This window comes from Sceloporus undulatus, chromosome 6 (assembly GCF_019175285.1).
Source record: "Sceloporus undulatus isolate JIND9_A2432 ecotype Alabama chromosome 6, SceUnd_v1.1, whole genome shotgun sequence".
Classification (NCBI taxonomy): Eukaryota; Metazoa; Chordata; class Lepidosauria; order Squamata; family Phrynosomatidae; genus Sceloporus; species Sceloporus undulatus.
The window spans coordinates 109,139,350-109,161,673 of NC_056527.1; the positions used below are offsets into that span (position 1 = coordinate 109,139,350).

At 46.5% G+C, this 22,324-nt stretch overlaps 2 protein-coding genes across 2 annotated transcripts in view; both read left to right on the top strand.

Annotated features, from left to right (window-relative positions):
* The window catches only part of LOC121932695 (Snf2 related CREBBP activator protein), a 28,160-nt gene extending 15,059 nt beyond the window's left edge, over nt 1–13,101 (top strand). The window contains 16 exon segments of the mRNA XM_042471596.1: nt 388–737; nt 940–1,905; nt 1,987–2,154; nt 2,856–3,086; nt 3,411–3,737; nt 3,926–4,158; nt 4,300–4,658; nt 4,839–5,041; nt 5,194–5,363; nt 5,811–6,007; nt 6,229–6,343; nt 6,650–6,778; nt 6,879–7,061; nt 7,390–7,473; nt 7,873–10,542; nt 10,544–13,101. Coding sequence (XP_042327530.1) covers nt 388–737; nt 940–1,905; nt 1,987–2,154; nt 2,856–3,086; nt 3,411–3,737; nt 3,926–4,158; nt 4,300–4,658; nt 4,839–5,041; nt 5,194–5,363; nt 5,811–6,007; nt 6,229–6,343; nt 6,650–6,778; nt 6,879–7,061; nt 7,390–7,473; nt 7,873–10,542; nt 10,544–11,848 — 7,690 coding nt within the window. The 3' untranslated portion in view covers nt 11,849–13,101.
* Nucleotides 13,102–13,907: 806 nt separating this feature from the next.
* On the top strand, nt 13,908–22,293 carry TMEM265 (transmembrane protein 265). The gene is made up of 2 exons (XM_042471142.1): nt 13,908–16,183; nt 20,994–22,293. The coding sequence occupies exons 1-2, from the start codon at nt 15,998–16,000 to the stop codon at nt 21,153–21,155; spliced, it is 348 nt and encodes a 115-aa protein (XP_042327076.1). The 5' UTR covers nt 13,908–15,997; the 3' UTR covers nt 21,156–22,293.
* The last annotated feature ends 31 nt before the right edge of the window (nt 22,294–22,324 follow it).

Below are 22,324 nucleotides of genomic sequence, written 5' to 3' on the forward strand. Positions count from 1 at the left end.
TCCTCCACGAGCAGTTTTAGTTTTTATTGCTCCTTTTTTGAGCATTCTTGATGTTCTTGGCAGTTGTAGAAAGATAGTAGCAAACGTTTTCCCATGATCTCAGATTTTTCATCTTTGAAGGATTGAGAATTTCCTGGTCTGAAATAAAAAGGCCCAACATCAGAAGGTGATTCTCCCAGAAGTATATATGGCCATGTGCTAGCTAACAGTATCGCCAGTTAGGGAGTTTTAAAGGTCCTGACTTTAAAAAAAAATGGGTAGTGAAGAGACAGCGGTATTCTTCATTGAGGTGTAAAAGGGATTTATTTGTAGAGAATTGAGTTCTTATAGGGACATGTCCAGTGTCCTAGTACTGAATCTTTTTCTTCCCCGTTTTTTCCCCTTTAGGATGCTGCAGCCAGTGCCCAAGCCAGAGAATCGTACTGTGGTGCTAGTAAACAGCCCTCGCCCCATGGCACCCCTACAGAGACCTGTAGCTCCTGTGCTACCAGAGCCACTGACTCCTGCTCTAGCCCCCATTCAGCATCCAGGCCCAATCTTGCCAGGGCCTGTGCAGTCTACCACGCTCCCTGTTACGGTGTCTCTCCCTGTGCCCATCCCCATGTCTCCCTCACCGGTCACCATGTCAATATCAGTGCCTCCTGCTGCCAGACCACAAACCCAAACACTAGTGCCTACTCTGAGCCAGAACAACACAGCTGCTGCCTTGCTGCAGGGCCAGTCCTCTGCTTCACAGGGTAAGGTTCTAAGTGCAGGGTTGTGGAGAGATATGCGCAAAGTTGTTCATTCTGTTTACCGAACCTTGAATTTGTGTTCTTAGAGGGTGATTTATGGATTTGTCTTAATTGTAATAGATGAATCTAGCCTTTTGTGACTGCAGGGAGAAACATGGTTGTGGAACAACTTTTAACGTTGGTTGTTTTTCTCTTGTTTCCACAGTTTTGTCCCTGCCAATGACTGCAGCTCAGCTGGTCCCAAACACTCCACGACCCCTTCTCCCTCCAAGTCCTATTTCTTCCACTTCCACCACTTCCTCACTTAAACCTCTGCCAAACCCTATGGGGCAGCAGCAGTCCGTCAACACCCTGTGTGTGTCGACTATGGGGCAACAGCAGTCCATCAGCACCCTATGTGTATCCACTGTGGGACAGCAGCAACAGTCTGCCATTAATCCCTTGGTAGTGTCTTCTGGAGGGCTGCAGCAGCCTGTCAGCACCTTTGGAATGTCCTCTGTGGTGCAGCCACCACCACCCATTAACACCTTGGGGGTGTCCCCTGTGGGTCAGCAGCAGCCCATCAACACCTTGGGGGTTTTGCCTGTGAGTCAGCAGCAGCCCATCAACACCATAGGAGTTTCCACAGTGGGTCAGCAACAGCCCATCACCACTTTAGGTGTTTCCACAGTGGGGCAGGGGCAACCACCACCCATTAACACCATAGGGGTGTCCACTGTGGGGCAGCAACAGCAGCCCATTAACACATTGGGAGTTTCCACTGTGGGGCAGTTGCCACCCATTAATACTCTGGGGGTTTCCACTGCGGGGCAGGGACAACAGCAGCCCATTAACACATTGGGAGTGTCCCCTGTGGGGCAACAGCAACCCATTAACACGATGGGAGTGTCCTCTGTGGGGCAACAGCAGCCCATTAACACCTTGGGAGTGTCCTCTGTGGGTCAGCCCCCACCCATTAACACATTGGGGATTTCTCCTGTGGGGCAGCAGTCATCTAACGTTTTGGGTCCAGCCCCTACCAGCACCATCGCCACAGGCACCATTGGTAGCATGATGAAGCCCATGAATATCCATTCTGCTGTACCTGCTTTGTCTGGCTACAACTTCACTACAACTGGACCTGTGCAGCAGAGGCTTCTACTCTCCCCGGATATGCAGGCACGATTACCCTGTGAGTATTCAGTGGTCAGTTGAAAAGCAGTACTGCATGATAATTGTCTCCAGAATCTCACAGTCTCTTCTTTTACTGCAGCTGGTGAAGTGGTGAGCATTGGACAGCTTGCATCCCTGGCCAACCGGCCCCTCCAGAGTGCTCCAGGCAGTAAACCCCTCACCTTCCAAATCCAAGGCAACAAACTTACCTTGACAGGTACACAGGTGCGCCAGGTCACTATGCCTCAGCCAGCCCGACAGCTGCCAAGTAGGTAAACCGAAGTACCCCAATGACATGCCTCTCCTCTGTGTCCAGTAATAATTTCCCCACATAAAAATCTCTGCATGATATATGTCTTACTCAACAGCAAAGCAGTAGTGGATTTGTTATTTTTGCTTTGCCGTGTTTGTTTTTGTTTTGTTTTGCTTCTGAAACCTATGCAAATAAACATGCTGGAGAGAAGATTCTGTCTAACTTCTTGTCTAAAATGCTTGTTTGAGATGTGCAGGAATTTCTCACCAGGAAGGATTTAACCACCTATTTGTCCTTCAAACTGGATTGATTGTGCAGAATATATTCTTTATTGTCAGTACCTAAATCCTCTTGAGAAAGAGAACTGAAATGTTTTTAGCTATACATTTGCAAGCAGAATCAGGGGAGGGGAGCTTATTAGTTAATGTGCAGGGGAGTGATAACCCTGGGTTGTTGATGTTGTAAAGAGAAATAGATGTTAGTGAATCCAATTTTTTTTGGTTTTGTTTTGTGTGTGGAAGTAGTCCCTCTAAGCTCCTGTTGGTTCTCTGTGAGCCATCCGGTGACCCGAGGGATACAGGAAATGCCAGAGCTATGCCTGACATAGAGGACCACTCCCTTTGGTGGGATCTCTGCAGGAGAGCTTACATCTGCTCTTGAATCTTGCCATTCCTTGCACATGAACCAGGAAGTCTCCCTTTCACCTTTCCTTCTAGGGAATGTAGTTCACTTGGTGTCTGCTGGAGGCCAGCACCACATCATCAGCCAACCAGCTCAAGTGGCTTTGATCCAGGCTATGGCCCAGCAGGCTGGGCAGGCACCAGTTGGTGTGCAGGCTGTGCCAGGCCACCAGCCCCCTACCATCCTGCCAGTCCCAGCTACCAGCACAGCTGCTGCAGCTGTTGCCTCCACAGCAACCATCAGTGTCCCCATTGCTGCCGCCCAAGGTCAGTAAATAATTATTGAAGAAGGAAATATTTGGAACTTTGAAGTGGGGCTCAGTGTCAAGATCTTGGGATTTTGTCATTGGGACAGTGTGCTTCCCTTTCCCCCACTTTCTTCCTCAGTTGTTCAAACATCTGTTACTGGCTGCCCTTCACTCTTCTTTCCTTCTGTTCTATTAACAATCTTTCTCCCATGCTGCTTGATATGCTACATCACCTTTTGCTTCTCCTTTTTGTGCCAGCCTAAAATCTCAGCAATAGCCAGAAATTGTCTGATCTTTAAGGTAGCCCCAGTACAAAGTATTTTCTTCCTTGTTGCATCTACAGTGCCCTCTTCAGCAATGAATAGCTCTGGAGTGGTAAAGATTGTGGTACGCCAGGCTCCTCGAGATGGTTTGGTATCCGCCTCACCTGGCCCACAGCAGCCACTTCTGCGCCCTGTGACACCAGCTGCCACTACCCTGCCTGCACTTCCAGCTGCAACCCTTATGGCTCAGCGAGCTCCAATCCCAGGCAGTCCTGCACAACCAGTCAGGCCACCCACTCAGCCACTGGTGCCACTGAGGGCACCCACACCAGCTCCTCTACAGTCTCTTGTGAGGCCTATGCTGCGAATGGTACAGACGCCAAACCCCAACCTGGAGCAGCAGTTGGGTAAGTGTGTCTCCCAGGGATACCCCAGGAAGGCTTTGTAGTTCTGAGATGGTTTTTGGATTTGGAGATTATTAAAGTACCAGATTCATTTAGATACCAGATTGACTGTTTAAAGAGTCACATCAGATTTATTGGAGCTTTCCAATGCCCCCTTCATCCCGTGGTGATGCTTTCGTTTCTTTTTACAGTTACAACATCCCCTCCTCCTACAGTGACTCCGTTTGTTGTCACCCCAGCCTCTGCTGTTGTTGACAATACCTCCCCTGCTTTGGCTTCCCCAACCACCTCAAGTCCAGTGCCCAGGGAAGAACCAGAGATTTTAATGCTGCGCTCCACAACACCCACACCCCCTCCCCCTTCTATTCTGGCCCCAAGACTTCGGCGACAACCCCCTCCACCACCCCGCTCACCCTTTTACCTGGTGAGTTGCCTGGCTGAAAGACCCAAGTTCTGGTTTGGAGCATGGAGCAGAGGAGAGGGGTGGATGTTCAGGAGCTTGTGAGGTGGGAAAGAACTGAGTTTCACTCTACTTGACAGGCTTCCCCCCTTCTTTGGCCTTTAGGAATCACTTGAAGAGAAGCGGAAGAAGCAGAAGGAAGAACGCCTCAACCGTCTTTTCCGCCTCAATGAGCAGCACTGCAACCTTGTACCTATTTATGGTACTGAGGTGCTGCACTTTTGTACCATCTTTCCTCCAACTCCCCCTTCTTGGAAGGAGGAAGAGGGAAGTGAGCAAGGTGTGGCAGTTGAAGAACTAGAACTTAACAGCTCAAGAGGAGCTGGTTATACCAACTGCTATGTAGCTCAAGTTCAAAGGGACCCCCACCGCCTTGAGGCCTACTGGCAGTGGGCAGATACCTTGACTCAGGCTATCCTGACACCTCAGCAGCGAATTGAAGAACTGACAGACATTATAGAGAGGTAATTTTGTCTTTCTGAAGGAGTGAGGATGGTGGCATAGAGGGTTTGGAGAAGCATGCCAGGTTTTCCAATATGTCCCTGAGAATTAAGACCTTTAACTACTTAAGGGAACACCTTACTCTTCTGAGGGGTTCTGGTATCTCTCCCTTGATTTCCTTAGCCTTTCTTCTGTCTCTGCAGGTTCATTTTCGTTATGCCTCCTGTGGAGGCTCCCGCCATCACCATGCACACCTCTCACCCACCTCCATCACTCCTGCTTCAGCAGGCTGTCTTCAAGGAGACACTGCGGCAGGAACTCTCACCCCATGCCAGTTGCCTGCATCGTGTTGTTTGCAGCATGAGGACTCAGTTCCCTGACCTCCGCCTCATCCAGTATGACTGTGGTATGTGTTGAGGGTAGGAGCTGTGTGACACCAGCTGGGAATAATAGTTAAAATCTGGGCAGAATGTATGGATGGACATGCACATGTACTCACAGATGGTTTTTTCCCCCTTTTGTCCTTTTGTTCTCTCTTTTTTTGTAAATAATTTTTAGGAAAGCTGCAAACCTTAGATATTTTGCTACGGCAGCTCAAGGCTGGAGCACACAGAGTCCTAATTTTCACACAGATGACTCGTATGTTGGATGTACTGGAGCAATTTCTTAATTATCATGGGCATATCTATCTGAGGCTGGATGGGAGCACCCGTGTGGAGCAACGACAGGTACGTGATGGCAACTTGTTGCCACTTGTGGAGTGCTGAGAGAATGTTCAAAACAGAAATTGTTTTGGCAAATAGAGGAAAAGGTTTCCATCAAAAATCCAAATTGAAAGTTAGGAAATGATTCCCTGCATTCAGATTAAACAAAGAAACATACAATCTGATCATTTGTCATTGGCCAGAGGACTAATGGTTACTTGATTTGGACAGGAAATTGGAGTAAAGATCATGGACTGAGAGAGCCATGGAGAGAGCCATCATCCTATTTAGGTAGAACTTTTGGTTGATATTGTAGTTCTGGAGATAAACATTGACTTTGTGGGCTGCAGAATGAATGGAATTGTTAGCATATCATTCTGAATCTTACTGTTGATCTCACACCAGAACTCTGTTCTCTTCCCAGAACAAGGAAGTAAAAACAGTCCTCTTAATTTTTCTCTGATACGGCAGGCACTCATGGAGCGTTTCAATGCAGACAAACGCATCTTCTGTTTCATCTTGTCGACACGTAGCGGTGGTGTGGGAGTGAACTTGACAGGTGCCGACACCGTGGTGTTCTATGATAGTGACTGGAACCCCACCATGGATGCCCAGGCCCAGGATCGTTGCCACCGGATTGGGCAGACACGGGATGTTCATATCTACAGGTTAGTTGGGTTCTCTGTTGCTTTGGGAATCTTCTTATGCCAAGGCAGACCACTAGTTCATTTCACTTATGTCTTGATGGCAGCAATTTTCCAAATTTTGATTACCCATCACTGCCAGTGTCATGTTGAGATAGTGGGATCAAGGTTAGGGATATTTTGTGTGTTGCTGCTGTGCTGCAAAAACCATAATTTGTAGGTTAACTCCGTATTGTCCTCTTTAGGCTGATCAGTGAAAGGACAGTGGAGGAAAATATCCTGAAGAAGGCAAATCAGAAGAGGATGCTGGGAGATATGGCTATCGAGGGGGGCAATTTCACTACTGCCTATTTCAAGCAGGTAATCATGCAACTGTCAGTGGCACAGAAGTTGAGTGCTAAATTGTGTTCAGTGTAATCTCTGGAGCAGCTGGTTTATATTGGATACTCCTTTGATACTAAGCTCCATAAAGAGAAAAGGGTATCTGATTGCAGATAAAGAATTGTGTTACTTTACTACAAGAAAGGCAACAAAAGAACCTCATCACGTTCTAAGGATAAGCCAGTCTTCTGAAATGTGGCTTTTCCTTGAACAGAGTAGAATTCCTGCCAAGATTGAACAGCTCATTACTGAAATTTGTGATTTGCTTGCATCTGTACTTTTCAGCAAACCATTCGTGAGCTTTTTGACATGCCACTTGATGAACCAGCTAAGAAAGAAGGGGAGGTCCCAGCTGTAACACAGGAGGATGAAGAGGAGCCCATGGCCACCAAGCAGACCCAGATTTTGGAGCAGGTGAGATTCCTTCACTTGGCCCTGATGATAAAGGTAGTGTGGTTGCCCACCTTAGCCAAGGAACCTTGCTTATCTTTACCTGGATATGTCTGGCTTACAGGCACTTTGCAAGGCAGAGGACCCTGAAGATATCCGGGCAGCCACCCAGGCCAAGGCAGAGCAAGTGGCTGAGCTGGCAGAATTCAATGAGAACATCCCCTTGGACTCAGAGGACAAGGCAAGCAAGGAAGAGGAGGAGGAGATGTCAAAGGCAGAGCAGGAGATTGCTTCCCTGGTAGAACAGGTACCTGATCACTTGGTGAAAAAATTGCAATGTTTCGTCTTCTTTTCACCTTCTTTGTGGTGTGCCTGTGAATTTGCCTTCTCCAGACCACTCTTGCATCTAGCATTAACTACTGTAATTGACAGATCTCCAAAATCTCAGGCAAAGGGTTTTTTGTCAGCCCTTTCACCTGGGATCATTTTAAATGAAAATTATGGGTCTCAGTAAGGTACCCAGAAATCTCAGTTCTCAAAACTGCTTAAGAAGCTTTGGTTCAAAATCCTTATTTTTTCACCTAGTTTTTCTGCAGCAAAAGTATTGGCTCCTGAATTTTTTCTGCCCTTTACAGCTCACCCCCATTGAGCGCTATGCTATGAACTTCCTGGAGGCATCTCTAGAGGACATCAGTCGAGAGGAATTAAAGCAGGCAGAGGTAAATTTTCCTTTCCTCAGTTGTGCTACCCCTCTTCTGCACAGTGCTTCATCAGGCCAGTGCAGCTGAAGGGAGCCTGTGCAAGTTTAGAGTGGCTGTCTTCCTTCCATTTGCAGTTGGTCAGTTCCTCAATCTGATCCAACTTAAAAGGCAGCCACATAATAATCATCTTCCAGGCTGTTGCAAATGTCTTCCTTCTGTACTTGCAACCTTTCAGGGAGATCACATACAAGACTAGAGGTTGGCAAAATAGAAGCTTCTGTGAGTTTGTGATAGAAGAGGGGATGGTTAGTAGTTCACTGAGGAAGGAAGATGGTCTTGGTCTCTGAAGTCTTGCTGGAATCAGCAAGTGGTAAATCTCTTTGGATGACCACTGAATTGTTTTTCTGTTTTGTCCAGGAACAAGTAGAAGCAGCCCGCAAAGATATTGATCAGGCTAAGGATGAGGTTGTCTTCAAGCTGCCTGAAGATGAAGATGAAAGCTGTCTCCTTGAGGAGACTTCCAGCAAGAAGAGCAAAAAAGCAAAGGCTCCTAACCGTGTAGCGTCAGAGAGGACAGGCACACGTATGAGTGAAAGACTGCGTAGCACCCGCCTTCCACCACGAGAGGGTGACAGTGGGGACGTGGAATCTACCCAAGCAAGGCTGTCCAGTCTTCGGCATCCTCGAGTGGTAACTGATGAGGATGATGATGCTCTACCCCAAGTAGCTCAGCACACACGAGGTGCTGCTGTGCGTAGAGAGCAAGTGCGGGAGGAGAAGGCAGGTCATGTTGTCTTGAACACTCGGAGAACTGTACCCCGTCGAGAGGAGCCATGGACTAAGGTCACAACTACTGGGGAGAAGGTACACAAAGTCTCACAAAGAACAGAAGCTTCTCCTGGTGACAGAGTTTTGAGAACTAATCCCCACAAGATAGAGACCCCATCTGTTGGGGATAAGTTACCCCAAATGACTCCACAGAAAATGGATGCAGGAGCTGCTGGTGACAGAGTTCTGAAAGGCAGCCCTCCAAAAATAGAAGCCAAACCTGCTAGTGGTAAGTTCCCAGAAAGTTCTCTCCAGGTAACAGACTCTGGTTTGAATAAAGCACTAAGGTTAGTCCCACAGAAGTCTGAAAAAGCCTCTGGTTTGGTTAAACTGCAATCCAGCTCATCTACATCTGAGGCATCAGTATCTGAGACACAGATCTCACAGATTAATCTACAGGAGTGTGATGAAGAAGTGACCAAATTCAAAGCAAATGTGAAAGAGAAAAAACAAAGGGAAACTCCCCAACTCAATTCATCAGCCCCTGAGTTCCATATTGCAGAGAATATCTCAAGTATGGAGTTACCAGTATTTCAGGTACAAGATTCTCTAATGGCTGCAAATTTATTGGAGCCATGGAAAACAGCTGATGCTGGGAAGACCATCCCAGTGATCCCAGCCACTGAAGAAATGGCATCAAGCCCAGTACCTCCCATTACCACTCCAGAGCTATATTGTGAGAACAAGCCTGAGGCTGCCTGTGAGATTGACATGCGATTGAGGGAACAAAAGGAGATCTTGTGCAAGCCAGAAGAAGAAATGGATAAGATTGCCAGTTATAGTGCTTCAGAAGAAGAATTGGTGAACTCTGCGGAGGAGGCATCCAGGAAGGAGGCTACTCAAGAAGTGGTATCTTCTGATGATGGTGATAGAAAAGTGACAGGTGCGCTTCCTGTTAAAGATTCCGAGGAAGCAGCTGCTATTGTAATGCCTATATTTGATAGTGAGACCCCCAAAACAGTATTCACTTCCCTTGACCACTCTGTGGCAGCTGCTAGCTCCCTTCTTCGCATAGAAACGTTACCTTGTGTCAAGGAACAGAATGGTTTGCAGCAGCCTCCAAAACCTGTAGAGCTGCCTTCAGACTTGACAGAGGAGTCCCATCCTGAAATTTCCACTGTAACTGCATTGCTCACCGCAGAGGCAGCTAGCAATAAAAGCAACAGCCTCAGTGAGTCACCCAAGCAGAGTCAAGGAATAGTGGAAAAAAACCTTTATGGAGATGAGCAGCAGGTCAAAGAGGCAAAGAGTACCACCATCTCTCCAGGTGCTGTCTCTTTACAAGAAAGTTCACCAGTTGCCGGACTCTGTACAGGAACTGTCTCTTCAGATGAGAGTGAGAGTCTTTCACCAATCAAAGCACCCCGCCGTCGAACCAGTGCTGATGTGCAGATCCGGCAGAGTTATCAAGACCAGGATGGTCCTGCTGCCAAAGTCCTACGGAAGTTGCCAGGGAGGCTGGTCACAGTGGTGGAGGAAAAAGAGCTGATTCGACGTCGCCGTAATCGTGTGCACAAGCTGAGTGTATCTGATGATGCTGTGGTGAGTCCGAGCAACAGCTCATCCCAGGAAATGTCTGAGCCGGATAGTTCGTCTTCTGGTAAAGAGTTGCCACTGTTGCGTGACTTGCCTGCCCGTCGGAGAATTGAGATGGAGAGCCGAGCAGCAGCTAAGGAGAGAGATGAGAGCTCAAGAGGTGAGCTTTTTGTTAGCCCTTCTACTGAGCCTGTCAAACGCAAGCGAGGACGTCCTCCCAAGATCAAGGTCACAGAGCAGCAAAGTCCACTCATCCTTCATACTCCTCTTGAGCCAACTTTGGAAGTCAACCCACAGAGCAGATTGCCAGAGCCTGAGACCCAGACCCAAAGTAAGATCTCTGAAGAGAAGGTGCCTGAGAACCAACTCCAAACTAAAGCCACTGAGCCGAATGTGCCCCAATCCCAACCCCAGAGTAAGAACTCTGAAAGGAAGTTTTCTGATATGCAACCACAAAATAAGAACACTCAGCAGAAGGTGTCAGAAACCCAACTCCAAAAGAAGACCTCTGAGCAGAAGCTGCCTGAGATCCAACCTCAGAATAAGACCACCGAGAAGAAGGTATCTGACACCCAACCCCACAATAAGACCTCTGAACGGAAAGTGGCTGAGACTCAACCTGAGAATAAAACCTCTGAAAAGAAAACATCCACACAGAAGTCTCCCAAGAGTAAGGCGAGTAGCCAGAATGACTCTCCTGTGGAGAAAAAACGGCGTGGCCGCCCCCCCCAAAATACGAGAGTCCTCCATTGTTTCTTCTAAGACTTCTGTTTCAAAAACACTGTCAGCCCCATCTACAAAGCCTGACTTACCCCCCCAGGTACAAAAACAGCTGCAGAAGTCCTGTGCATCCATCACTGTAACAGAGACAACATCTGAGATACATGAGTCAGCGGACCTGGCTCCCAAAACTACTTTAGTCACAAAAACAAGCCCTAAAGCACGAAACCGAACAGCCATGCATCCCAAATCCACATCACTATCAAAACCAGTTCCTAAGGCACAAGAACTGTTGGCCACTTCCCCTAAACTTCTTTCCAAATCATCCACAGAGGAGTGTGAAACTCTTGCTACTCCCTCCAGAGTGGTCTGTGCAACAGAAACTTCCACAGAGATACAAGAGAAGCCTTCTCTATTCCCTCTGCCACATACGCCTGCCAAAACTTCCCTGTTGCTAGATTCTCCACCGAAACGGAAGAGGGGGCGGCCCCCAAAGAACCCTTCTCCATGCGTGGAGGCAGAACCATCTCCTGCTTCCACCTCTGACCAAGAGACCTCCCCTAAGATGCAGACATTAGCCCCTCCTGTCCGTAAGCGGCGGAGGCAAAAGAGGAAGGATGAACTTGGCTCATCGTTGCCTGGCCATAACTGGAGCTCATCGGAGGGTGAGGATACACGCCCGCTCACCAGGCTAGCTCGGCTCAAGCGTGATGAGAAGCCAGAGTCCTGTACTGAGAGTTTAGTTCAGTCCTCCCCAAAGCATGTGAGTATGGAGGGTGCCTCATCAGCTGACAGCAATGCCTGGGAAGAACCTTACAGTGACACTCCTGCCCGTTCTACCCGCCTGCGGCCTGGCAGCCTCGTTCCACCACTGGAACGGGAGACTCAGCGGCGAAAACGACGCTGTTCGTTGGAGGGCAGTCGGGTAAGCAACAGGAGCAAGTCACCTGTTCCCCAAGGTTCTTCAGAGCAGGAGGGCAGAGAATCAGATTCCTCCCCAAAGTCCTCCCTAGAGTCAAATGGTAACAGCTGTGTCCAGGAGCCCAAGCGCCAGTGCTGTGAAGCCAGGGAGCATGGCAGAGGGAAGGGGCGGAGGCAAAACCACAACGGTGGCACTGCCGACCGGGTCCTCCGTAGTGCAGTGAAGCCTGCTGATAGTGCTGATGTTCCCACAAGGAAGGCGGGCACAGGTTCTGCTTCTGTCTCAGCTGGGGGAGTCTCTGGGGTGGTCCCTCCATCCAGCACCCCCTTCCCAGCTGCCCCAGTTACCTCTTCTCTAAGTAACAGAGGTCGCAAACCCAAAACGTGATGACCACAGTGCAAGAGATTCTGCTGTCACTTCTCTGCGGGGATGGATCAGTGGCCCTCTGTTCCCACTCACATACCATAAACAGATCTAGTCCGCCACCCCTTCCCTTGCTCATATTCCTCCTGTTCATATGGAGGGCAGCCACCGGGGTTCAGCTCCCCTCCCCCCAAAAAACAGCCCCCTGCATTCCAGACTTGACTGCTAGAGTACTACTTGAAAGGAGGGGGTGGCTGGTGGCGAGCCTGGTGGTTCATTCCCAGGTGCTCTTTCTTAGAGCAAGGGCCCCTCCTGCTGGCGTTGACCGTTCTGAGTGCATGGCTCAGTTGGTCTGCTAGAGGGGAAGTGAGAGGACCAGCACTTTTCACAATGAATTCTGTGACTTCCTGATCATGGAGAGGGTGTGTGTGTGGGAGCAGCAGCTCTGTAGAGCTGTGGCCCTTGGAGATGTCAGTAAAGGGCTCTTGCCACCCCTGAACGCCCCGCCACTCAAGAACCACTTTGGGAAGCTTCAACCGAAGCGTTCATTAGGTTTGTGTCCTTTATTAAATGGTCACACCTCGGGGCTAGGTATTCCCAGCCCATTTTCCCTCTTCCAAAGCTGCAGGGGATGCTCTCCTGATTTATAACACGATTAGCTCTTACTTTTTTAATGGCTTTGGGTTGGTTTTTAAATGACAGTGACCAAATGCTGGGTCTCTTTCCCTGGCTACCCCTTTTGATTGTCTCCCTGCTTAGTCCGTTCACAGCTTAGGGTCCTCTTGAGGCACAAGGAGGTGGGAGAGTTGACTCCTCAAAGTTATGGGGTGCAAGGCCAACACAAAATAAGGTCATGCCCTCACCTTTTGCACCACCATCTGGGGAAACTGTCTTATTTTTAATGATGTATATTGCAGCCTCGTTGCTCCAAGGACTTGTGGGCTTCTGAGTTGGGTCAAATCCCTCTCCCTTTCCCCACTTCTGTACAGCTCTTGTTGTAAAATAGGTTCTTTTGAACATAATCTATGCAAAGGTTATTTTGTATAGGGGAGCACAATGTTCCCTCCTCTCCCCCACTACAGTGGGTTTCAGGGGTGGCAGTGGTTCTCTGGTTTTGGGGAGGGGTGCAGCTGGGGTGGCGGAGGGGGAGGTGTTCCCATGGAGCTGTCTTTCCTACTGAAGCATGTTCAGAACTTGTACAGAAGACCGATGTAATCTTTCTTCAGAATAATGCTATGAATAAAGTGTTAAAAAACAACAACAACAACAGCACACCATATGCGTCTGTGGAGTCATCTTTGTTGGTGCAATCTCCTGCTTCCTTCCCTGAGTGAAATGACTCAGGTCCAGTGTAATACTAACCTGGGCTTGGTTTTTAACTGGAGCTAATGTGGTGTAGTGGTTTGAGTGTTGGACTATGACTCTAGAAGCCAGGGTTCGATTCCCAGCTCGGCCATGAAGCCCTGGGCAAGTCACATGTTCTCAGCCTCAGGGGAAGGCAATGGCAAAGTTCCACTGACCAAATATTGCCAAGAAAACCCCATGATAGGCTCACTGCCTTAGGTTTGCCATAAGTCAGAAACAACTTGAAGGCACAGAACAGCAACAAAAGCCTTGGTCTCAGTTAATTCCTTCCCATCCTCAGATTTAAGCAATTACTTCTTTTTCAGCATGAAACGTAATTTGCTGTGATTTCAAACTTGTGGTGACTCATGCTTGCGCTCCACACTACATTGCAAGCCATAGCGTAAACCGTGTGGCAGCCCATGCAGCAACCCTTTATGCTATAGAGTGTAGATGAAAAATTTTGAGCCCAACAAATGTTAGGTGCACTATTGGTTCTGACACTATGCTGCAAGCCACAGTTTGGAAGATGTCAGAACCTTATAACTGAGTTGGCTCTGTGTCAGCTTTGAGAGGAGATTGACTTTCCTCACTATTAACTGTCACATTATGGGGCTACAGACTGGTCAGATTGATTAGTTTTGGCGAGGAGAGGTTTTGGGTATCATGCCTGACCATCCCAAGATCTCTTTTGGGGGGGGGGGGCTGGTTCTGAAAAGTTCCTTCCAGGTTTTTTCTCCAGATATGTGAATCAATAGTCAGCTAAGGCAGGTAGTTCTCTGGACTGCTTTTTCCTGCTCTCCTAACAACTTGCCAGAGGTCAAACCCCCTGCCAGTAACTGGTAGCAATGCTGGAGCTGCAGTTCAGCAACATAGAAAACCCTGTGCTTTGTCCATTCCTGACAATACCAAAAAGGCAAAAGGGTGGGCTGGATGTTTTTAAAACAAGAATGAACCAGGAAGATTTGACCAGCCTTGTACAAAGCTGGATTAATTCCTTGGGAATATATTTCAAGGTTAATGCATGTGGTAAATATGTGAGTATAGAGCACAAATGTTTTGAAAGGCCTGGAAAGTGTTTAGAGGAAGTTGTAAATAACAATTTGACTCAGTTGTGCCATAGGCTTTGGAAGGTGTTTTTCACTGGGTTTTAGGAATGTGGGCAAACAGGTTTCTTGGCTGGCATTGCTTGGCAGTGGGAACCTTGTGATTCCTCTGTTGTAGCAGAGGTGTGCCCTTATGTGGACTTGTCTGGGCCCATTTCTAGGCTAAGTGCTTTCCTTTTTAATTTGATAATCTCTCCTGTTAGTGTCAATTCTAGGGCCTCACCTCGAGGACATCAAATTCTAAGTAAGAATGTGTATTAGCAGTGTGTCCTTTTCACACTGGAATAACGGCACCTGGCTACCACTACAATATATGCATTTGAAGATTTAAGAACTGTGTAGAAAAGACTGACCCAACCTGGCCTGAGAGTAGGGAGCACCTTAAAGTGGGGTATCCATCGATTGACATAAATAAGGCTTTCTATTGTGTGTAGGGTGATACTCAAGACTTTTTTGTAGTAGTCCAGCATTCCATCCCAACAAAAAATCCCCCCTTGGCATGTTTTAATGTGAAATCCAGCATGGGGTGTAGTAATTTGTTCAGTGTTGGACTACAACATTGGAAGACCAGGATTTGAATCCCTACTTGGCCATAGGAACCCATTGGGTGACCTTGAGCAGGTTACACACTGCTTCATAGGAGAAAGCAAACCCCTTTTGAACAAATTCTGCTAACAAAACCCTATGATAGGTTCACCTTGAAGATGCACAACAATAAATGACTTTTAGGGGTCTTGGTCCCCAGAAGTCACCAGCCAACAAGATCTCTGATTCTGGTGCCTGGGGGATTCAGGGAGTTGTCCAAAAAGCTGTAATGCTTCCCGGATATGGACTGTGTTGAGTTTCTCCAAGTCCACACAGCACTCTTGTTCTAAAAATGAGTTGAAGAAGGCACTCCAACTTGCCTTTCTCAGGATGGAACTAATAATCAAAAGCTCATAATATTCTCCACCTTAATTCTGTAATACCTTAATTCAGTACTTTTCACCTGTAAATAGCAGCTATGTTTTTTTCACTCAAGCTTTGTGTTTTGGCATTCCTGCTTATCATTGTCTCTGAATTACTAAGCAGTTAAGCTGCAGCACCAGAATGTAGACTGTGGGAACGAGAGTATGATCTCATGCTGAAAAGCCGGAGCAACCTACATTCCTGAGTCAGTAGCAGCAACTGTGACTTCATTTGGCATCAGAATCTGGGGCCCAGCCCAAAAAGGCACGGCTCAGTCTGAACTTGGGAAGTGGTAGGTGCGTGAGTATACATAAAACAGTCTCAAGACAGAAGTTAAAGGGATTCTGACAGGTGAAAAGGCAGAGTAATAAGTCCCAAGAGCTGAAGAGAGACGCTTATATAGGATTGTGTTCCTTTCTCCTTCTAATTAATTTCTGTTCAGGAGACACTACGTTGTTTAATTTGCAAAAACTTTTAAACCATAGTTTGTGAAACACGTTTTAAAATGTATTGTTTCCTTTTCTGACCATCTGATGCTGCTAAGAGAGAAAAGGTTTTTTCCCCCCATTGCCACATGGTGAATCCCACTGAAGAGCAAAGATTTGAAGCTGGGTTTCCTGGATAAAATTCTCCACAGGCTGATCACAATCCTCCGGACTTTGAATTTAGAAGATCTATGGACTAGATTCTTCATGTAGTATTATGATCATAATATATTGGAAAAGGTGAGCAGGAAAGGAAGGCTTTTTACAGCTGTACAGTCACGGGAGCGGCGATGGAAACTAGAAATGGAAGCCTTCCTCAAGATGGAGTGGAGACCTCTGTGATGATCACCTCAGAGATGGACCCTCCGGCCAAGCCCTCACCTTTACGGATGCACGGCCTCCGCAACCTGGCAATAGCTAGCATCATCTGTGGCTGTTCTTGTCTTGGAGTCCTAGCACTGATCTACGCAGTCAAGGTGAGCTGTGTGCTGTCATTATGGAGATGTGTGGTGGGACAGGGACTTTGGTATTGCAGAAACTTGAAATAGCCACTCTGTTGTGCATCTCCAAGTCATTTTTCATTACTTATGGTGACCGTAAGGCAAACCTAAGGGAGCCACACGGCATAGCAGTTTGAATGTTGGACTGCGACTGCGGAGATCAGGGTTCAAAATTCCTGGCTCGGCTATAGAAACCCACTGGGGGATCTTGGGCAAGTCACATTCTCTCAGCTTCAGATGATGGCAGGGGCAAACCTCCTCTGCACAAATCTTGCCAAGAAAACCCCATGATAGGGTCATCATAAGTCAGAAATGACTTGAAGGCACACATCACCAACAACAACAAAATGCATACCTATTATAGGGTTTTGTTAGTAAGTTTCTTCAGAGGGGCTTTACCATTGACATCCTCTGAGGCTGAGAGAATGTGACTTGCCCAAGGTCACCCAGTGGGTTTTCATGCTTGAGCAGAGAATTGAACCATGATCTCTAGGGTTATAGTCCAACACTCAAACCACTAGACCAGGTTGGCTTTCCACTCTACTGTTACAGTAAAAACTACAGAAAGTCTCATAGCACCTTTAATGTATTTAATTAACACCCTGCCCTTCTCCCAGGAAAGGAACTCAAAAGATGTCCTATCTCAACCTTAAAAGGTGAAAAGTATTTTTTGGCCACAGTCCACAAAAGCTGATGCCAAATGAAACTTGTCTTTCAGGTGCCAGAAGATTCTTTGTCGGGAGTTCTCCTACTTGAGTGTCCTATCAACCAAGAGACCAAAAGTCCAGGATAGCCTATGCCGGAGTAGTTTTCTTTGGAGGAAATCACCCCCAATGTCTTGTTACTAACATGTTTACAAATATATGAACTTGAGCACAAAAGCAATGTTGAGAAACTGAATCCAGACCTTAAAACCTGTCATTCAGTTTCTCCACCACGTTAGGCTACGCAGGCAAATATTTTTAGCCTTGCCTCTCCCAGTGAATATACATGCACCCACAAATATGCATCCTAGATAAATATGCATTCTAGGTGTGCTGCATACTTTCCCTGTAGCTCAAGGAAAGAAAAAAGGAGGTTTGAAGGAAATCTTTCTTGGTGAGAAGAGCACATTACACATGAATGTCTCTGTTCAGTTTAGATAAATAGCCATGCCCAAGAGAGGAAAAAAGAACCCGCGTGGTGTAGTCATTTGGGTGTCGGACTAGGACTCTGGAGACCAGGCTTTGAATCCTTGCTCGGCCATGGAAACCCATTGGATAAATCATGCTCTTGGCCTTAAAGGAAGACAATGGCAAAGTAAATAAGGAAACCCACTGGGTGACCTTGGGTAAGTCACATGCTCTCAGCCTCAGAGGAAGGCAATGGCAAACCTTCTCTGAACAAATCTTGCCAAGAGAACTCCAGGATAGGTTTGCCTTGGGGTTGCCACAAGTCAGAAATGTAAAGACACACAACAAAGAAGAAGAAGAAGAAAGCTAGACCATTCTGCAAAAAGCCTTTGCAAGTAAACCTTGATAGCTAAGACTTTCTGAGGACCTGGGATGAATAGGTCTGATCTAGGCACAGATTTTGTTTGAACAAATCTAGCCAAGAAAACCCCATTACAGGTTTGCCTTAGGGTCACCCTAAATTGGAAACAACTTGAACGCAAATAATAGCAACAGCAACAACACTTTCATTTGCACATTCATGTATATTGATATTTTAACATTTTATTGGGAAATTACATTGTTTAAATTAGAACAGTTTTATTTAAGTAAATTCAATATTCAATGCATGTGTACATTTTACACACAAATAGGTTTGGGAAGAGAAGGAATCAGGGACTCCAAGTCTTAAGTCCCCCTTGAGCTACTCTTATGCATGACCCCATTCTATCTGAGAATCACTGATTTAAGTCTAATGGGACCATCCCTTGAGCAAGGTATTGCTGCTATGGGAAGTACCTACATCTCTGCCCCATTCATGTCAGGCAAACCATGCCTTTAACATTCTCACATACCTGTGTAAATGTCCCTTTGTAAATGTATTAGAAGATCCAGCAATGGGATAATGAAATTCCCTTAGAAAGAAGCTAACTACCAATTCTGAAGTACAGTACAGTAAGATCCTAAAATTAGGCCAACCAAAATCCAAAAGTTGTTATGCCTTTGCCTGATGAAGAAGTCAGTGGAGCTTCAGAATACAACATGCATTTTGTGCATTTTGGTTGGCCTAACAAAGGTATTGCTGTTTTGTGGATTTTGGATACTATTGTATTTTACTGTATGGCCAACATGGCTAACCCTGGATATGTTATTGATTGTGAAATCTGGCATCCTCCTCTAAAACCCATGCCAAAGTTTTGTGGCAGCTTTGCAGCACAGACTCAAGTTTTGTTCCGCCACCACAGTCATGAAAATTGCCAATGACAACACAGATGTGGCAATCTTAGATTCTAGGAATCTCAAATGAATTTCTTCTATGTCAATCTTAGATATTTAAAGTGTTAATGCAGAACCCCAGTTTGATCTGTCAGTTACACAGCTGTAGCAGAACTATGACACTTGGGCTTTGCAGTGCAAAACACAATAAAATTACTACAGCTCCTTAGCATGGGTTTTGGAGGAAATATTAAAGTTAGGGTTTAATCATTAACATAACTTTGACAAAGGAGTTGCAAATAACTCATCTTCCTCTACCATGAACAGCCACAGGGGCTTGCAGGACTGTTTAAGGACATGCCAACTATTCACATAAGTTACTGAGAGTAAATACCAGGAATCTCCCACAAAACCTGTGTGCAGAGTTTAGATCAGGGCCCAGAACACCTTGTAATCCACAAAATTCTCCTGGCAAATGATATTATAAAACCAGTGTATTATTTGATAATAGGAGCTTTGGAAAACATTGCTTTCAGCCATTATAAGTGGAACCTGCAATTAGTGCAGGACTTATGTACAAGTAATGCCCCGAAGGCACCAGATCCCATCTGATCCTGGAAGCTAAGCAGGGCCAGCCCTGGCTAGTACCTGGATGAGAGACTGCCAAGGAATACCAGGTGCTGTTGGTTATCTTTCAGAGGAAGGCAATAGAAAACCACCTCTGACATTCCAGGCCTAAGAAAACCCTGTAAAATTCATGAGGGCGCCATAAGTGAACAAGTGACTGGAAGATGTACATGCACACACACACTTACAATTTAGGCGGGCCTTAAATTATGAGTGATATCGAAATACAAAACAAAAGCAGAACAATTACTGTCATATTTTACCTAGTACATCTCTGGGGAAAGGACAGTGCTTTGGGCCTCTTAAAAACTGACATCTTAGGCCCTTAGCATGTCTTAATCTGGTTTTACAGCCTATGTCAATCTTAGGTATGCTTGCTGTCTTCTGTTCACTACTCCAGTCAGCTCAAACTTGCCTTCCTCCAGGATACTCCATGCTATTTTATTCCACATCCTCAACAGCATTTTGTGGCTGCTGAGGAGCACACTCAGGTCTCCCTGGGATGTGTTCAGGGAGTCTCTTCTCTCCCTAAAACACACACACACACACATGCTTTGCTATAATTTTTTTCAAAAATTCTGCATGTCCTCCAACATTTTACAGATGGAAACTGGGACAAGCGACATCAGAATGGGATTAAGATGGTAAAAGGTATTAAGGAGGAAGAATACACAAGCTAGGAGATGCTGCCGAGTTTTGCTTTTGCCTGAGTCTATGGGGAAGGGCAACACTCAAGCCCTCCTCTCTCCTTTGCTGAGTTAATTTTTGCACTTGCATCCATGGAAGTAAGCTGAGGATGGAGGCAGGAAAGAGAGAGGAAGAAAAAGTGGCACATTTTTAAAGCGTCTGAAAAAGTGGGATAATAGCGCATTGATCAGGACTGTTCTTGCAAAACTGGAACATTTGGAAGGTCTGCTTCTGCAAACGCTGGAGCTCCAGAGGACCTGATAGTAAATCTGTCTGGTGAATGGCGGTTGCCATTTTTAAGCTTTAAATTTTAAACTTTAAATTTTAATAAAGTAACGTTATTAATTGTTTGAACTGTTTGTTTTTTAAATGTGTATTTTGTATGTTTTATAGTGTTTTAACTTGGACTGTTTTAGATTTGTAAGCCACCTTGAGTCCTTGTATTGGAAGAAAGGTGGGATATAAATAAACATAATAATAATAATAATAATAATAATAATAATAATAGTTATTATTATTATTAATACATACACATTACCATTCATGTCTGAGCTTCAGAATCAGCAGGACTGATACTCATTTTAGGCAATCAAGTTAAGATCACCATTTCAGGTTAGTGTTGCAGTTGTGTAAGAAAGTCATGAGAGGATCTATTAAGACCGTTTCACTTTGTTGTTGTTGTTGTTGTTGTTAACTGCGCTCAAGTCGACTCCGATTCATGGCAATCCTGTGGGTGAGGCATCTCCAAGCCCCACTGTCCTCCATTGCCTTGCTTGGGTCCTGCAGATTCATCCCTATTATCTCCTGGATTGAGTCTGTCCATTTGGCGTGTGGCCTTCCCTTCTTTCTACATCCTTCCAATTCCCCTAGCATTTAGGATTGTTCTGCCCACCTTCAGCCTAAAGCCAACAGTCATTTGTCACGGCCATTAAAAGTGCAGACCAAACGGATCCCAAGTCCTAGGGAAAGGGACAAAGAATCGTGAGAGTTGGGCCAAGCAACTTTTTGCATGTAGGAAAATGTAGGCCAACAGAAGCAAATGAAATATGAAGGCCTTTCTTTATAACTACTAATACTCTCCTCTCTCTGGGATTTCTCTGTTCTAGGCTAATGAGAAACAGAAAGCTGGCTCCCAAGAACTGGCGCTTCGCTGGGCCCAGAAATCTCGGTGCCTGTCCGTCTTGAGCATCAGCGTCTGGCTGGGGCTTCTCATTCTGGTGCCCATGTCGATGGTCTTACTTTCTTACCTCTTGTCGCAAGCGGAATGACGGGGGCCCATTCGAAGACATGACTCTGGGCTCCCAGGGTCGCCTCTTCTTAGGCTGCATTGGAGAAATGGCTCAGCCAAGGCCAGGGAGACCCTCACAGACGCAGGAGTCCAGCGCATGCCATGCAGCTGCGGACAAGTCTGCATAGGGACACCAGACGCAGTGCGCAAACAAGGATCAAGGGGCATGGAAATGTAGACCAAAATGGAGGACGTTTAAGGTCCTCCATTTTCCCTAATGTCCTACATTTGGGGCTAAATTTTGTCCTACATTTTGCCCTGGTTTATAGTAGAGAATTGTGGCAACCCTGAGGTCCATGGAACAAGGTCAAATGGTTCTCAAATCACCGGGAATAAACTACAAGAAGCTAACCAAGCGCCGGCAGCCGTTGCCGTTCTGTCCCAAGCGCTGAAGAGCAAAGTGCCCTTTGTAAAGCCGGAGTAGGAGAAGGAAGGAAGGAAGAGGCAGAGCCTTTGGGCACAATAAAGACACACAAATCTATCGCGACACAAGCTTCTGTGGGACGGAGGACATCGGGCGCATAGAGGAGGGGACTGAGAGATGCGTTTCATCCCTTGCCTGTTTTGCTGAGCCCTTTCCCTGTGCTGCTGTGTGCTATTTATATGTATTCTGCTGCTGCTTCTGAGATCGCATCTGTCTTACTGTTTGCAAATCTACAGCGCTGTATAAATAAAGCATAATCATAGTAATAATAATAATGGTATAGAGATTTAACCAAGGTCAGGCAAGGCATGATTCAGTGCAAAGCAAACTGACAGTCTTCATGCAAAATAAAGGCAGGCAGAACCAAATGTCGCTATCAGCCTTAGGACAGAAAGCTCATAACAAACAGCAAGCTCCTAGTCCTCCTCTGTGCTTCGGTCTCTCCTTCCGCCTGTCCTACCTCGCGGGGTTGTTGTGAGGAGAAAATAAGGGGGCGTGGCCAAACAGGGCGACGGTTGGAGGGGCGTGTCTTGTTCGGTGACGTTTCCAAGGCCCTGAATAAAAGCCTCGACCTCAGCGTAACCTCTAACTCCATCTTGCGAAACCCTGAATAACCCCTCCGGCCAGTCCCCGCCCTCCTTCGCTCGCCATTGGCTGTTGGTTCACCCGGGCTTTGTTTTCCTCAGTATGCGGCTCCACCAATTGGCTCCTTTGCCTGCCAATAA

Excerpts from the sequence above, each read along its gene's own strand:
- TMEM265 (XM_042471142.1), top strand. The coding sequence starts at position 15,998 with ATGGAAACTAGAAATGGAAGCCTTCCTCAAGATGGAGTGGAGACCTCT. Across the intron at positions 16,184-20,993 it reads CACTGATCTACGCAGTCAAG|GCTAATGAGAAACAGAAAGC; the intron begins GTGAGCTGTGTG and ends TCTCTGTTCTAG.